This window comes from Cyphellophora europaea (genome assembly GCF_000365145.1).
Source record: "Cyphellophora europaea CBS 101466 unplaced genomic scaffold supercont1.5, whole genome shotgun sequence".
Lineage (NCBI taxonomy): Eukaryota > Fungi > Ascomycota > Eurotiomycetes > Chaetothyriales > Cyphellophoraceae > Cyphellophora > Cyphellophora europaea.
The window spans coordinates 1,597,362-1,612,030 of NW_008481811.1; the positions used below are offsets into that span (position 1 = coordinate 1,597,362).

The 14,669-nt window shown below is 53.6% G+C and overlaps 7 protein-coding genes across 7 annotated transcripts; 3 read left to right on the forward strand and 4 right to left on the reverse strand.

Annotated features, from left to right (window-relative positions):
* Positions 1-194: 194 nt before the first annotated feature.
* On the reverse strand, positions 195-2,327 carry HMPREF1541_05884 (uncharacterized protein; the record flags this gene model as incomplete). Its single annotated transcript, XM_008720221.1, has 1 exon — positions 195-2,327. One exon carries the CDS (start codon positions 2,325-2,327, stop codon positions 195-197), a length of 2,133 nt encoding a protein of 710 aa, XP_008718443.1.
* A 1,160-nt stretch (positions 2,328-3,487) lies between these two features.
* HMPREF1541_05885 (uncharacterized protein) lies at positions 3,488-5,692 on the reverse strand (the record flags this gene model as incomplete). The annotated part of the gene is made up of 5 exons (XM_008720222.1): positions 3,488-4,132; positions 4,176-4,334; positions 4,377-4,780; positions 4,832-5,125; positions 5,464-5,692. 5 exons carry the CDS (start codon positions 5,690-5,692, stop codon positions 3,488-3,490), a joined length of 1,731 nt encoding a protein of 576 aa, XP_008718444.1.
* A 497-nt stretch (positions 5,693-6,189) lies between these two features.
* On the reverse strand, positions 6,190-7,095 carry HMPREF1541_05886 (uncharacterized protein; the record flags this gene model as incomplete). Its single annotated transcript, XM_008720223.1, has 2 exons — positions 6,190-6,581; positions 6,630-7,095. The coding sequence occupies 2 exons, from the start codon at positions 7,093-7,095 to the stop codon at positions 6,190-6,192; spliced, it is 858 nt and encodes a 285-aa protein (XP_008718445.1).
* Positions 7,096-7,487: 392 nt separating this feature from the next.
* HMPREF1541_05887 (uncharacterized protein) lies at positions 7,488-9,311 on the forward strand (the record flags this gene model as incomplete). Its single annotated transcript, XM_008720224.1, has 1 exon — positions 7,488-9,311. The coding sequence occupies one exon, from the start codon at positions 7,488-7,490 to the stop codon at positions 9,309-9,311; it is 1,824 nt and encodes a 607-aa protein (XP_008718446.1).
* A 208-nt stretch (positions 9,312-9,519) lies between these two features.
* Positions 9,520-11,190, reverse strand: HMPREF1541_05888 (uncharacterized protein; the record flags this gene model as incomplete). Its single annotated transcript, XM_008720225.1, has 6 exons — positions 9,520-9,800; positions 9,853-10,314; positions 10,361-10,541; positions 10,623-10,787; positions 10,838-10,969; positions 11,023-11,190. 6 exons carry the CDS (start codon positions 11,188-11,190, stop codon positions 9,520-9,522), a joined length of 1,389 nt encoding a protein of 462 aa, XP_008718447.1.
* Positions 11,191-11,891: 701 nt separating this feature from the next.
* On the forward strand, positions 11,892-12,809 carry HMPREF1541_05889 (uncharacterized protein; the record flags this gene model as incomplete). The annotated part of the gene is made up of 1 exon (XM_008720226.1): positions 11,892-12,809. One exon carries the CDS (start codon positions 11,892-11,894, stop codon positions 12,807-12,809), a length of 918 nt encoding a protein of 305 aa, XP_008718448.1.
* Positions 12,810-13,487: 678 nt separating this feature from the next.
* HMPREF1541_05890 (dimethyladenosine transferase) lies at positions 13,488-14,669 on the forward strand (the record flags this gene model as incomplete). Its single annotated transcript, XM_008720227.1, has 1 exon — positions 13,488-14,669. One exon carries the CDS (start codon positions 13,488-13,490, stop codon positions 14,667-14,669), a length of 1,182 nt encoding a protein of 393 aa, XP_008718449.1.

Consider the following 14,669-nt stretch of genomic DNA (forward strand, 5'->3'; position numbering starts at 1 on the left):
TCGTCAAAGACTCTGTCCGCGAGAGATCAGAGTCCGCATGCCCTCCAACGTTCGTAAATACTCGTCCATCCCGTCATCCATCAGTCTATCGTTATACAAATATCGCAAACCCCTGCTCGTCAAGCGAGCACCCCAACGCCCTTGCACGATGCACACATACGATTCCACCCACCAAACCCCTTTCACCAAACACCTCACCCCAAAGCCCTTGCAAAGAAACGCTGCTGAACATCCCCAGCCTCCTCCTTAAATGCGTGCAACACCGCCGTGCGGTGGTCCGGCGCCAGCACCTTGAACCACTGATCCACGGCGCCAACGTCTTCGGAGAAGTGTTCGTTGCGTGTGCCTACAGCGGCCGTTGCCCTCACAGGCGGCTGATGTCCCGTCTGAGCCGTATTTTTCTGCTGGAGCAGCGTGAAGAAGACGGCAATGCGTTCGCTCTCGGTCAGAGAAGAGAACCAGTCGCGCATGGACTCGACTTCGATGAAGAATTTCGGATAGTTGCGGACGAGGGTGGCTTTGCCGTCGGAGGGGAAGCCGAGAAAGGCGTAACGCCGGGTTCTCGTCAGGGGCTGGGCGTGGTCGGTGGAGTGGAGGGCGTTTCCGCCGAGAGGTTGGGGGTGGCTGATTGCTGGATCGATTCTGAGGGTAGCTCTGCGAAGGCCTTTCATAGTTGCCGCCTGTGGGCCAAGAGGGGATCGTACATTCATCGTCGGTGTGGATGGGCAGGTGTAGTCGATGGCATGTGCGTAGAAGAGGAGGCTCTGAGTGATTGAGTATGCTTCGGGCCAGGCAAGGTCTGATGGTAAGTTGGCCCCGTTGACCGTGTCCCACAGAAGCAGATCGTCGAATGCTTGAGAGGACGGGGAATCTACCTCAATGCTTCCGCCAGTTGGAGCCGACTTCCCGAGCCACGGGTTGAACAAACGTCCTGGGTGCTCCTTATCTGACCGTTGCATCTGTGGGTCGTGGTACAACAACAAAAAGTAGTCGACTTCCTTGTCATCATGATTGGGTTCATCCACACCTTCGCATCCACCGTCTCTCGGCGACATCGAGTATGGCAGGAATATACCAGAGGCAACGTACATCTGGCCAGCTCCGGTGCGATCGTTAGGGTTGTCGCATGTACAAATGACCACCATCGGCGAGCGGGTGCGTACAGTAGCACCGCCACGTCGGCCTGCAGGTCTCGCCACGGAGCGCACGAGGGTCTTAGCCACAAGGAAGTTGGTTCCCGAAGGCGTCCGTGTGTCCTCCCACTGGTGCTTGCACAAGCGGCAGTCGCAATACTTGACTCGATCAAGTCTCGACCATTCGACCAGCTCATCTTGTCGGGTTTCTCGAATGTTTTGGATTTGCATTGCGCCGACGGCTCGGAGATACTCGACAAGATCGTCGTACTGATTCGGGAGAAGGTGTGTATCTTTGCCAGTAGTTTCTGACAAGGATCGCAGTCGAGCCACCGGTTCCACAGCGGCATAAAGACTGGACATGTTTACCTCCAAGACTTTGCACAGGTCCATCAACTCTTCGTCTCCGAAGCCCCAGGCAGAGGATGCAAGGACTTGCAACAAGGCGTGGCTGACCGGGGCATTGTAATCGACCTTGATATGATTCCCATCTCCAGCGATTCCGAGCAAGGCATATACTTTGTCACGTACATCTGAGGCGCGGGAGTCTCGAAATTTGTGGACCAAGTCGAAGATACCCATAGCCTCGGGATCTTCTTGCCGCGTAAACCACTGCTCTACTATGAATGAGGCAGGGTTGTATCTGAAGGAAGCGCGTTGGAAGTAATCAAGGTCCTCGAAACTGGCGGTCTGGAGTGCGATTGCCCACACCTTCCACGGAAGCATGGCCGTGCCGCATAGGATTTGACAGTCATTGGAAACGAGGATCTCTTGGACGATCCATATTCGGCGCCAATAGCTCCTCGAGGCGAGTTTGAGGAGGGAATCGGATGCATCAAATTTCTGTCGGTAAGAATCGCGAATTCTAGAACCTCGTTCCCGCCTTGACAACTGATATATGTTGGCTGCGGTTACCTTTTTGATCTGTTCGGGCTCATATCCGGATAGCTCTTGAGCCTGGAAAAAGGCCCTTTCTGAGTCTAGATCAGATTCACCAAGCCAGGCGATGACTTCATGGGCGTTCTCGTAAATGAGCCTCATCTGGGAGACCTGATGATTCCTCTCCTCGCTTTTCGTTTGGTCAATACATATGGCATCGATCCACAACAGCAGTGGCTCGTTGAAATCGCCATCAATGTATTTCTTGGTCAAGAGACTCCAGAGGAACTTGTACAGGTTTTTCCGCACTGCCATAGATCTCCCGTCAATGGAGATGGAGTGCACATCAGCATCTGAGCCCCACTCGTATGACACAGCAGTGTAAGGTCATGCATTGTCGAGAAGCCGTACATTATTCAGCATTTGGCATTGTATGACTTCGCTGGCTTGTGGAAGAACCTTCAGTAGGCGTATGCAGCACTCCGACGGCCGCAGATCAAGAGCGCTATGCTCAAACGGCGGGAGCGTGTCAAGATCTTCGGGCGAATAGTAAAACCGAGAACGTTGAGATCTACGTGATCGAGCTGCCGTGGCCGTGCGAAGAGTTGCTGCATGAACACCTTTGAACAGGGCGGTGAAACGATCAAGAGAGCCCATTTTGTCACGTCTGGTCCCTCAGCTGCCGCATTGGCGCATTAACTTTGAGGCCTCAGATATCAGCACCGAACAAATCACGGCTCAAGTGAGGATGAGGGGATCGTCGTTGAAGCATCTCGAGCTGTACCTGGCGAAATGACCGGTTTACAGCAACTGCGAGAGTCTCCCAGGTTTATGCAGGCCACGCTGGACTATGACGTGCTTCCAATCGGTCATTTGTTTGAGCGAAGCTGCCAGGTGATTGTGGATGAGGCAGTGTCGAACATAGCCATCGAAGGTCATTCGTCGCCTGGAAGAACTTTGGGGGCGCAAACCAAAGATCCCGGGCAATGGCTGACATCTCATACCGAGTGATGAGGGACTTTGGAAAGTTAGATAAGCATGAGCGGGCTAGCGGTGTGATCTCCGGCTGCAGAGAAATCTCGTAGAATGGGCATGTCGAATGTCGAGCTGTCCGGCGCAGTTCGGATGTTAGGGGACTCACCACAGATACCGCATTGTGCCGTGAAGGATAGGCCGGTGAACAGCATTCAACCGACTTCCCCGCCAGGCTATGCATCGGTGGCCCGCTAGGTCATTGTCATAGGTACAAGAATGACAACGACACTCTACAAGCAGGATCAGGACGAGGCATCTCGCTGAAAAGGCGCGCTGCTGAGAAGGAGTGACGGAGGAAAAAGTCGGTTTCAGTTCTTGCCTGAAATAATGCCGATCGTCACCGGGAAGGCCCGTCCGGACCTTGCATTAGCGGCGCCTCGCACCTGGAAAATCTGGGTGACGCATGTCACTCCAGCGTAACCCCCACCCCTCCAGCTACCTCAGACAGACACAACTCTCATGCGAATACCCTTGGAATCCAATCTTGGTACCGGCATAAAGTAATCGTGAGCTAACCTTGTGTCCGACACATCAGTCTCATACACCTCAAATTCGTGCCTTCTGAATACCGTGGCCAGTGTTTGATACAGAAGACACGTCGCTAAATTCATTCCCAAACACGACCGTGGCCCTTTGCCAAATCCAACGAAATATTTCTCGAGGCTGTTGCCATTGTATTTGCGATCTTCCATCCAGCGCTCAGGCCTGAATTCGAACGATGCAGGAAAGACATCCTCATTGTGATTCATGTCGACGATGGTCATGGAAATTGGCGTGCCGGCCGGAATCGTCCAACCCCTGAACTCCACATCTCGATGAGCGACGCGCGGGATGCGAGAGGCAATGCCGTGGGCCGGACGGATACCTTCACGCACAACGCCGGTCAGGTAAGGAAGGCGCTCAAGCTGTTGCCAATCTGATGGAGCCGAAGAGTCGGGCACCACTTGGAGCAATTCTAGTCGAATTTTTTCAGCGAGGGCGGGTTCGTTGACCAGATGAAATGCCGCCATTGACAAGGCCCATGATGTTGTCAAAATAGCTGCATCGATGATGACCTGAGCCTCCTGCTGTAGCCGCAGGACCGTCTTTTCACGGTCAGGCAGATCACTGTTCAGCATCTCATTGAACAGCGTTGGATGCTTGGCGGCCCTCTTTGAGCTCCGTGATGGTCTTCTCGAAGTCCCTCTGGATCTGGATGTGCAGATGGAAGGACGGTTCCAACTTCATAACCAGCCGTCCTGGCAGGCTATTCAGAAGTGGCCACAGTTGAGGAAGGTCGATGATTTGCTTTTGCGGTCAGCCGTCGCAGGTAATATAGGTCTACGAAACGGATCGAACGTACCAAGCACCAGCCATTGCTTCATGAAAGGTTTCGGTGAAGTCGGGTGAGTTCAAGTGGTCATACGTCTTTCCAAAACAGAACTCGGTCACAACGTCTCCTGCCAGAGCTGTGAATGCCCGGTCCATTCGAACAATCCTCCCGCTCTGCTTATAGGCCGCAAGCTTGGAGGTAAGTATGCTCAGCTTCTCCCGAATCATAGCTTGAGAATCCGTAATTCGACGCTTGGAGAAGAAGGAGGCAACGGCACCGCGTCTGAGCTTGTGGTGCTCATGACCAGAGGTGGTGAAGAAGGCATTATCAGTGCCGAAGCGGTTGCAGAAGTAGTCGGGCTTGTCCAGCTCGCCGCTTTCCACAAACAGCTCTTCATAGAAATGCGGGTTCTCGTATCTGTCTAGGTTGAGTTTGTCTTCCAGCGTATATGACCGCGATGAAAGCACTCAACCTACATGGATCTCATTGGGCGTCACGCGGATGATGGGGCCATACTGCTTGTGAAGCTTCTGGATTTGGAATGTGTATGGGCCTTTGAGGACCACTTTGTAGTAGAACTCGTACCACCTGGTCAGAGCGGCCAGTTTTGAACCAGGAAAATGCCTGATTGGGCTGAGAAATAGCCGTTGGAAAGCCGTGACAAGGCCATATCCAACGACCAGTAACACGAGGCCGACATCAAGTAGACTGCTGGGCTTCAGCGAGAACAACAGGTCCATTCCAAGGCCAGTAGCCAGTATGGCACCTGATCGCTTAGACGTCCCCGCAGCTCCGAATCTAAGACGTCGACGTTTAAGGAGGTCACCAGTGCTAAGAGATCGCGCTAAGAACTTGAATCATTTGTTCAACCCAAGTGCGATTTGAAACAGAACTTCATCATTGCTTCATCGCTTTCGTTTCTCTATTACTGTAACACATTAAATCAGACAACTCCATGCGCAATCGCTATGCAATCCATTGACCCGAGCCACCGGTACTAAAACGCCAACTTGGCGATGCATCCAAAAGCTGTGACCCCGGGGGCTCCCCCGCCTCAACGCGTTCTTGTCTCGCCGTTGCTGCCTTGGCTGTACACGCTGCTACTCCGTCGTGGCAAGGCCTCGGTGTAGGCTGGAGGCTCTGCAAACATGTCTTTTGCCTGTCCAACCACTATGGTAGGTTGACCGTGCTGAGCTTGGAATGGTGTATGACCCATCTGGAGCTCGGTATAACGCGCGTCCTGTGCTTCACGTGCCTTCTCGAGCTTCTTCGCCTTCCTGTCCTTGACATGGACGTAGGTCAAGATGCCGGCGCCGATGATCAATGAGGCCATGATGCTGTGTTGATGTTTGGAGGGTGGTGTTTCGGATTGTCGGTTGGTTGCGGAGGTTTTGGAAAATTTGATTGTTGTATTGCTTTGAACTGTTTGATACTGATGAGACGACTGATAGAGACGAGCGCACCACTTCGTCTTATAGTCCTACTGGGCTCAGTCGCATCATCGTCACAGCGACCGGAACTTCGTCGATGGTCTCTGCGGGTGGCCCTATTGAGCGAATGCGAGGTGTACAGCCCCAATCAATTTGAGATTCTTGGGCGCTACGGCACAGGCGGCGTGTCTAAGCCATCGGCTTCACCCGTACGCCTATCAAACATTTGTCACTGGCACCAGCACATCACGGCACCTCAGTGACCACCTGATGTAGCTTGTCGACATTTGTACGGCTGACTCTTCCAGAACAGGATTTCAGCCTCGAATTTGGCTTTAGACGATGCACTTTCGGCAAGTGCTCTTACCGACGCCCGATCGGTACCTGCTTCTGCGTCTCTTCAGGCTTTTCCTGCACTTCCGCAGATTCGCATCCACTTCTCCGTCTCCTTTTGCAGTATCTCAATACCACCGTCGATGAGCTTGACGATCGAGTCATCTGCATGATTTCTCAAGTGATTACTCCACACCTCAAGCAAGAGTTTGTTGACGTTGAGTTTGGTTACTCCTGCAGCGACGCATTGTTGGATCAATCCAGGCGAGAAGTCGTTTGTTCCATGTAATACCAGATGCGCCTTGCCTCGGATATGCTCACCAACGCTACGGAGACGATCGAACTGCAGCTGGGGCCCGGATGGTGGATAATCACCATGAATATTTCCTATGCTGGGAGCCAGGAAGTCGATGTTGACAGCCAGGAAGTCATCGACCTCGGACGGCGTCGTGAACAAGGCTACAGCGGTCAGCTTGTATGCTCATGCTAAACACTGAAAAACGGTACCTTCAAGCTCACCGGTGTCGGCTATCCCATCCTCTCCGCCATTGATCCGGCCACTTTCAGCCTCGACGGTTATACCATGCTCATGGCACAGGTCTGCAAGCTCATGCGTTTTTCGAAGGTTTTCCTCATGTTCATAGTGACTCATGTCCACCATGATCGAGTCAAACGGCAGATGCGCCGCAATCTCCCGGATTTGTTCTTCGTCTTGGGCATGGTCTAGGTGCAATGATATTGGTACAGAAGCTGCTTTGCACGCCGCCGAGGCTGCCCATACCAATGATGGAAGTTGTTTCAGTGTTGACGGAAACAGCTGCAGAATCAACGGCGAGCGGCAAGACTCAGCAGCTTGTGTCAGAGCAGTCAACTGCTCAACATTGTAGGCGATGGCTGCGAGCACTCCATACTTCCCCCGAGAAGCCGCCTCCAAGATCGCGGATGTTTTGTTCGCTGGGTTCGTTGCCCTCATGTTGGACGCTCAATACTTGGTAGCACTCCGAGTCCAGCAGCGTCAACCATACCGACTTATTTCCTACCCTTACCCGACACAGACCAAGACACACGGCATAATGTCCGAGAGTTGTCTGTGGGTCAAATGCTGTTCGAGCACAGCAAGACACCGGTGTACCACACCGTCCACCGTGCCGATCGCCGAAGGTGCGGGGAGAGTGGAGATTCACTTCCCGTCCGTACATTCGCCGACCCGTGTGCACCTCGTCTCGGGGGCATCTCTCATGAAATGACTGCTCCAGATTTTAGCCACCATGGTTGGGGTTTCCAGCTTTGCAAATCTGAGCTATACCTGCTGGAGGCCTTCAGCCACCACGAGACGAAGCACGGTCTTTCAAGCATGCAGCACGCATGGCATCTCCTAAGAGACGAAAACCACGACCTCCACGTGGCCGAGGCCTTCGGTCCACCGTCGGCTGCCTCACTTGTCGTAGTCGGCGGCTAAAGTGCGATGAGGCTCGGCCTACATGTCTCAATTGCGCAAAGTCCTCGAGAGAGTGCTCTTACTTGCAGCAAGCGCCAGTCGATGATGAAAATACAGTCAGTTCGGCCACCACAGACACTCGTGAGCGACCTGCAAGCGGTAATCTCCAGGACTTACGTGCTAGAGTCAATGGAAACTCAACCATCGTTGGGCAACGATCCATTTCCGAGGAGCCTTTGGCATTCAATGACTCGTCTCTGTCGGATAGCTTTGAAACAGAAGCATTTCGGGGCCCCACCGATTTTGTGCGCTCGCCCTCAACAACTGCGAGTTTTACCGCCGGCACAGCGCCGTATCAATGGTATGAATTGATCGCACAAGATGCTTGGAAAAACGCCGAGAGCTATCACTACCTTACCAGCCACGGGTCGAGATGGAGCTTCAATTCCGACGGCCTGATGACACTCAACACGCTTGCCTCTCCCGCGTCCAGTGTCATTCAGTCACCGGAAACCCGAGCTCCAGCGGTATTAGCGTCGCGGTCAGACCCTGCTTATCAAGTGCCTGATCATCAGCCATGGAATACGCTCAAGCGCCCTTTGCTGAAACCACGGGAAGTGCAATATCTTCAGCACTATATCGACTTCGTTGGACCTTTTCTAGACCTGTTCGATTCTCACCAACACTTTACGACAGACGTGCTGCGTCTCGCACTACGCAATGAAGGTCTCCTGAAGTCTATACTTGCACTAGCAGCATCTCACAAATCTACTTACCCCGTCGAGTCTCAAAAGATCTTGTCCGTTGACAGCCTTCTGCTGGGCGATCAGGCCTCCCGCCCACAGAAGTCCGATCGCGAGCTTGCGGTCGAGTACTATTACGAGACTCTGGGATATCTGTCCCAAGCGATGCGAATCCCGGGATATGCACATAGCCAAGAGATTCTTGCCAATGCCGTTCTGATCAGCTGGTTTGAGGCCTTTGAATCTGACTCGTCCCAAAACTGGGAAAGGCATCTCAAAGGTGTATTCTGGATTCAACGGAGCCAAGATGTGAACGGGGAGTCAGCTGGTACCCCAGGAGCGATCTGGTGGAGTTGGTTGCGCCAGGACCTTTGGGCAGCTTTCAGGAACGGTAGACGACCTTTGACCATCCATGTACCGACCAAGCTTGTCAACCAGTTAAGTCCAGATGAGCTCGCTTGCCGTGCTTTGTTCTTGCAGGCAAGAGTAGTCTCGTATGCCTCCATAGAAGCACATGAGACAGCAGATCTCGAGCAACGGATGGCTGAGGGAAACGAGCTGCTTTCACTCCTGGAAGGGTGGCGCAATGCAGCGCCCCAGAATACTCTCCAGCTTGATGTTGCCTTCCAATCAGCGTCAAAGTCAGCATACCCTCCTGTCTGGATTCATCCACCGATATTTGCGGCAGCCATGCAGGCCTACAACTCCGCCAAAATACTGCTCCTCCTCAATCAACCATCTCGAGGGGGACGTGAGGAGTTCCACAACCGGCAAAAGTTACTTGAGGAGTCTGTCGCATCAATTTGTGGCATTTCCGCTGCTCCGAATGCGACTCATCCCCCACTAGCGATGGCCAACTCTCAGGCCTTGTTCATAGCCGGCCAAGCCTTGCAGAAACCCGAGAGCCAGCGCGAGCTTCTGCATTTGTTGCGAACATCACTCGAAGCAGCCAAAAGCCCTTTTACAACACTCGAAACGGAACTCAGACAATCATGGGGCCTCTTATAAGCTAGCATCGCGTTGATCGTCTCGCAGAACAGTTTCCTGGCACGTCAGAGATTCAAGGTGGTCTCCGAATAACTGTCGAGTTCACTACCAAGCGATTTTTTGACAGCCCTGGAGGACCCCCCAGCATGTTATGAAAGCTATGACAGATGTCTCATCTCATGTTGTGACACCTAGCACGATCTCCGCGATCCGCCGGCTCCGTACGTCTTCAGATATTCTTCCGCCTCAACACCACATTCAAAACTGCATAAACGCATACTCCGAGGCCCAGCAGACCCGAGATGACACCGAAGCCCATCAGATACTTCGGTGCGTCCTCTGTTGGGAACAGGTAGGAGCCGTATATCTGAGCAAGGTTGCCCATCGCGTTAACAATGGCAAGAGCCACGGCGCGTGACTCCGCGGGCATGTCACCGAAGGTTGACGATGCATACGAGAGCGACAATCCGTTCGCAGCCCAAAGCCCTGCAGCCATGATGACCAGCATTGCTAAAAAGAGAAGATGTTAGTGAAGCCCAACCAAGTTTGCAGGACTACTCACCATATCGGACCGTAAAGTTGTACACGGTGCAAACGACAATTCCGGTCACCAGAGAAAGCGTCAACCAACCAGCAATGATGAACCCTCGCCAGTTCACGACTCTGTCAGAGAACCAACCGGTGGCAAGTGTGGTGACAAATGCGACAGCATATATCGGCACAGTCATGTACTGCGCTTGAACTCTGTCCTCGTAACCAAGGCCATGGACCAACGTAGGGTAGAAGTACGACAGAGTTGAACTGCCGACGATGACCATGTACCCAACGACCAATGGCCAGGTTCTCCAATCTTTGACCGCCACCACGAACGATTTCCGCTTTCCCATAACCTCTGTGGGGTTTGCCCGAACATTGACGCGCGATGATTTGAGGCGTTGGATGGCGATGTACCTCTCACGCTCCGATAGCTTCGAGGTGTTGGCTGGAAAGTCGAAGAGGATGAACTTTGCGATTACGGCGAAACCTGGTGATGTTAGGACAGGAAGCAGCAATATGAACGTCCAACATACCTATCGTTGCAACACCTTCGACAATGAAAAGCCAGCGCCAGCCTCGAATGCCGTGGGCCCCTTCTAAGCCGCCCGTGATGGCCCCTGCCAGCAAGCCGCCGAAGGCACCGGAGAGAACTGCTGCCGAGATGTAAATTGCGAACCTCTTCGACTGCTCCTCCTTCTTGTACCAGGATGATATCTAGAAAGGTTAGATAATGAAATGAGGTGGGTCTCCGGCAGGGCGAGGTGAGCTCGATAGCCAAGTGACAGGAGTGCTTACAATAAGTAGGATACCAGGCGCGAAGCCGGCCTCGAAGACGCCCACAAATATCCTTAGGACGACAAGATGGTGATAGTCAGTGACCGCAGCCATGCAGCAGACGAGGGCGCCCCAAATGATCATGATCGTTGGCAGGTAAAGCGATGGCTTCCAACGCACGAGAACCTGCTCTGAAGTCAGCAACGGTCGCGCAGGTCACGAAAAGATATCCTCACCATGTTCGACGGAGCCTCGAAGAGGACGTAAGTCACGAAGAAGACCACCAATGAGACGGAATACTCGTCGCTGGTGAGTTGAAGGTCATCACCCATGCCTGCCAGACGGGCGTTGCCGATATTCGTCCTGTCCTATCGAAGGCGTTAGGGTGATGTGATAGTATCATCGACTCTCGGGAACATACCATGTAACTCAATAAGTACATGAGCCAGATACATGGCAAAAGGTACAGATCTATCTTCCTTAGGAGTTTCTTTTCCTCGTCAGGTGTCCAGGCCCCGTCACTATCAGGCGAGGAGTCCTCCACCTCGTGGAGATCAGAATCCATCTTGTCTGTGCCGAAGGCCGACATGGTGTCGCATACAGAGATGATGTTTTGTCGCGCTGAATGGTGAGATGATGGTAGTGCTCACCATGAGGTGGCAAGACTGCTTTATACACTTCACAGGCACGGCCGTGCTCAGCAATCATCTTCGACGTTTTCGGCATAACCCCACTAGAAGACTCCGCAGACACATGGCGGATATGCAAAGCGATACTGCGGGTTGTGGGGAAGGAAGGTTGTGACCGTGACGAGGTCATCCTGATTGGAATGAAACTCAGAAGGACGAAGACCGTCGCAATGCTGTCGTCAAACCTTCGGTCTAGCTTCTGTGACCCAATTCCTTCCCCACAAGAGATAGCACAGCATCCACTTAGCGCTCGATCGAGGAAGGCCTCGCAGGTCGTGACTAGCGTGTCCTCGTCTCGAGGCACTTTTCCAACTACTCCACCATCACCAGTACTGCATTTCTTGCCGCTCGAAGCTCCGTGGCCGTGGACATGGGGCTTTCACATTCACTGCTAAGCGATGTCCATTCGCTCTCGACACCGATGGCGGTCCAAGGGCTGGACACCTTATATATCGGTCAGACGCAATACGGCTGACCAAGTACACGACCAAATTCCGCATCCTATTCCCAACAGGAGAAGTCTTAACATTTAGACATCTGTTATATTCGTTCAGTGAATACTTCATTGTTTCCAGGTCTAGCAAGCTATCGTGTTGCCATCATGTCTCCATCCGCAATTCGGAATGGCGATGCCCAAACACCGCCATTAGCTCAACAACCTCTCGCTAGCGATATCGAGCCAACGACAGATGCGCCTGTGCTCCCGGAGCAACCGACAGAGGTCAGATCAACACAACCGCCAGCTGACCATCACTGGCGCATAACGCTCGAAGACCAAATAATCGCCATCACTGGTGCCAATCGGGGGATCGGCCTCGGAATCGCAGAAGTCTGTCTAGCAAACGGCGCCGCGGCCGTCTACAGCCTCGACCTATTCGAGCCCAGCGAAGAATTCTTCGCCCTGTCCAAAAAGAACTCGCAGCGCCTACGGTACGTCAAATGCGACGTCACCTCGGAGCCCTCCGTCTCCGCCGCCATCGAGAGCATCATCGCGCAATCCGGCGCGCTGCACGGCATGGTTGCCAACGCCGGCATGACCAAGCACCAGCCCGCACTGAATTTCACGTCGGCGCAACTCGACCAACTCTTCAACCTCAACGTCTTCGGTGCCTACCACTGCGCCACCGCAGCGGCTCGCGCCTTTATCCGACTCGGCGTCAAGGGCAGCATCGTCTTCACATCATCCATGACATCGTACCGGCCGAACCGTGCTGCGCCCAGCGCGCCCTACGGCGCCACCAAGGCGGCCGTACGCAACATGACGCACACGCTGGCCATGGAGTGGGCGGGCCACGGCATCAGGGTCAATAGCGTCAGCCCTGGCTTTGTGCGTACGGCCATGACGTACCATCTTGAGAGAAGCAGTGACTGGGCGGATAAGATGCGTTACTATGGTGGGATGCCGCGGCTCGCGGAGCCGAAGGAGTTGGGGGGCGCGTATGTGTATCTGCTCTCGCAAGGTGCTAGTTACACGACGGGGATTGATATTCCTGTGGCGGGTGTCGTGGGGGCTTGGTGAGGATGATATAGAATAGATGTAGGATGGTCTCTGAGTATGGAGCGAATGAAGCTACCTGCATATATCTATTGATACAAGTCGGATTTTCGCTTCGGCCTCGAGCGTACTCAAAGACCATCGGGGCATGCGCAGCTCCGCGTACCAGTACCATTGTCAGGAGTGGGTATCAGACTCATTCATCACGTCGGTCGGTGTGAGTGGGTACACAGAATAAAAACGTTCTAGACCTACCTTGCAGCGTGAAAGCTGCGGAATGCCCTGTTCGGGAACTGGAGTGGATTCGGGGACGAAGAGCAGGGAACCTGTATGCGAGGCTCATCAGCTACTTACCTGCTGGGAATCATGCAGCATCGTGGGTGGCGCTTTATGGACCAGGTGGGCACAAGGCTGCAACTCTCCGCCTCGATGCGCTGTAGATTCGAGAATCACTGTCAAGGCAGATGATAAATGCAAGTTCATATCAAAGTCTTACAGGGTGTATGGGCAACTAGCCCTCTAACCCTTTGCAGCTTAGCCCATCCGTCTATCGATAGCCCGGCTATTTCCCGGCTCTTCCTCCACAAAAATTGTTTCGTCAATCTCGCCTGGACCACAACGACTTAGATCGCCTTGACAGACACAACGAGGGCGTGCAATGTGAGCTGTCACAGATCAATCGACACAAAAAGACAAGCGAACATGCCGAAAGCAAATAGGTCCCGCCCCAATGGCGGGCCAACTTCGCCTTACGCCAAACCGGCCAACAGCAAAACCACCGCCAGCGCATCCAGTCTCTCGAATGCCATCTTCAAAATGAACACCGACATTGGCCAGCACGTGCTCAAGAACCCCGGTGTGGCGCAAGCGATCGTCGATAAAGCCGACTTGAAGCAGTCTGATGTCGTGCTCGAAGTCGGCCCAGGTTCAGGCAATTTGACGGTCAAAATCCTCGAAAAGGCCAAGAAATGCATCGCCATCGAGCTCGACCCGCGCATGGCGGCCGAAGTCACCAAGCGTGTGCAGGGCACGCCACAGGCGAAGAAGTTGGACGTCGTACTGGGAGACTTTATGAAAACCGATCTCCCCTACTTCGACGTCTGCATCAGCAACACCCCGTACCAGATCTCAAGTCCGCTAACGTTCAAGCTGCTGGCGTGCAGTCCGAGTCCGAGGGTGTGCATACTCATGTTCCAGCGCGAGTTTGCCATGCGGCTCTTTGCGAAGGCAGGCGACAAGCTATACTCGCGACTGTCGGTGAACGCGCAGATGTGGGCAAAGATTGACCACATCATGAAAGTGGGCAAAAACAACTTCAAGCCTCCACCGCAGGTCGAGTCATCGGTCATTCGCATGGTTCCGAAGAACCCGAGGCCAAACATCTCATACGACGAATGGGACGGACTGTTGAGGATATGCTTCGTCAGGAAGAACAAGACGCTGCGAGCGAATTTCCTGGGCACTACCAGCGTGATCGCTATGCTGGAGTCATACTACCGCACATGGTGCGCACAAAACGATATCGCCGTAGAAGACGGCCCTCCTTCGAACCCAGATGCGCTCATGGAAGTGGACAATCCAGCGGCTGGCGAGGACGAGTGGAATGGCTTCGGCTCCGAGGACGAGAACGACGCCGCCATGGATATGGATATTGACGACGAGGATGACCTACCTGCCTTCTTCAAAGACAACCAAGCCCAGAAGATCCCCAAGACGCCGTCTCGCAAAAAGAAGTCTAAAGTGACAGAGCTGGTGCGTGAGAAGGTGCGGGTAGTGCTGGAAGATAAGACAGCCCTGGCGGACAAGAGAGCCAGGATGTGTGACGAGGGTGACTTCTTGAAGTTGTTGTGGAGTTTCAATCAGGAGGGGATCCACTTCACATGA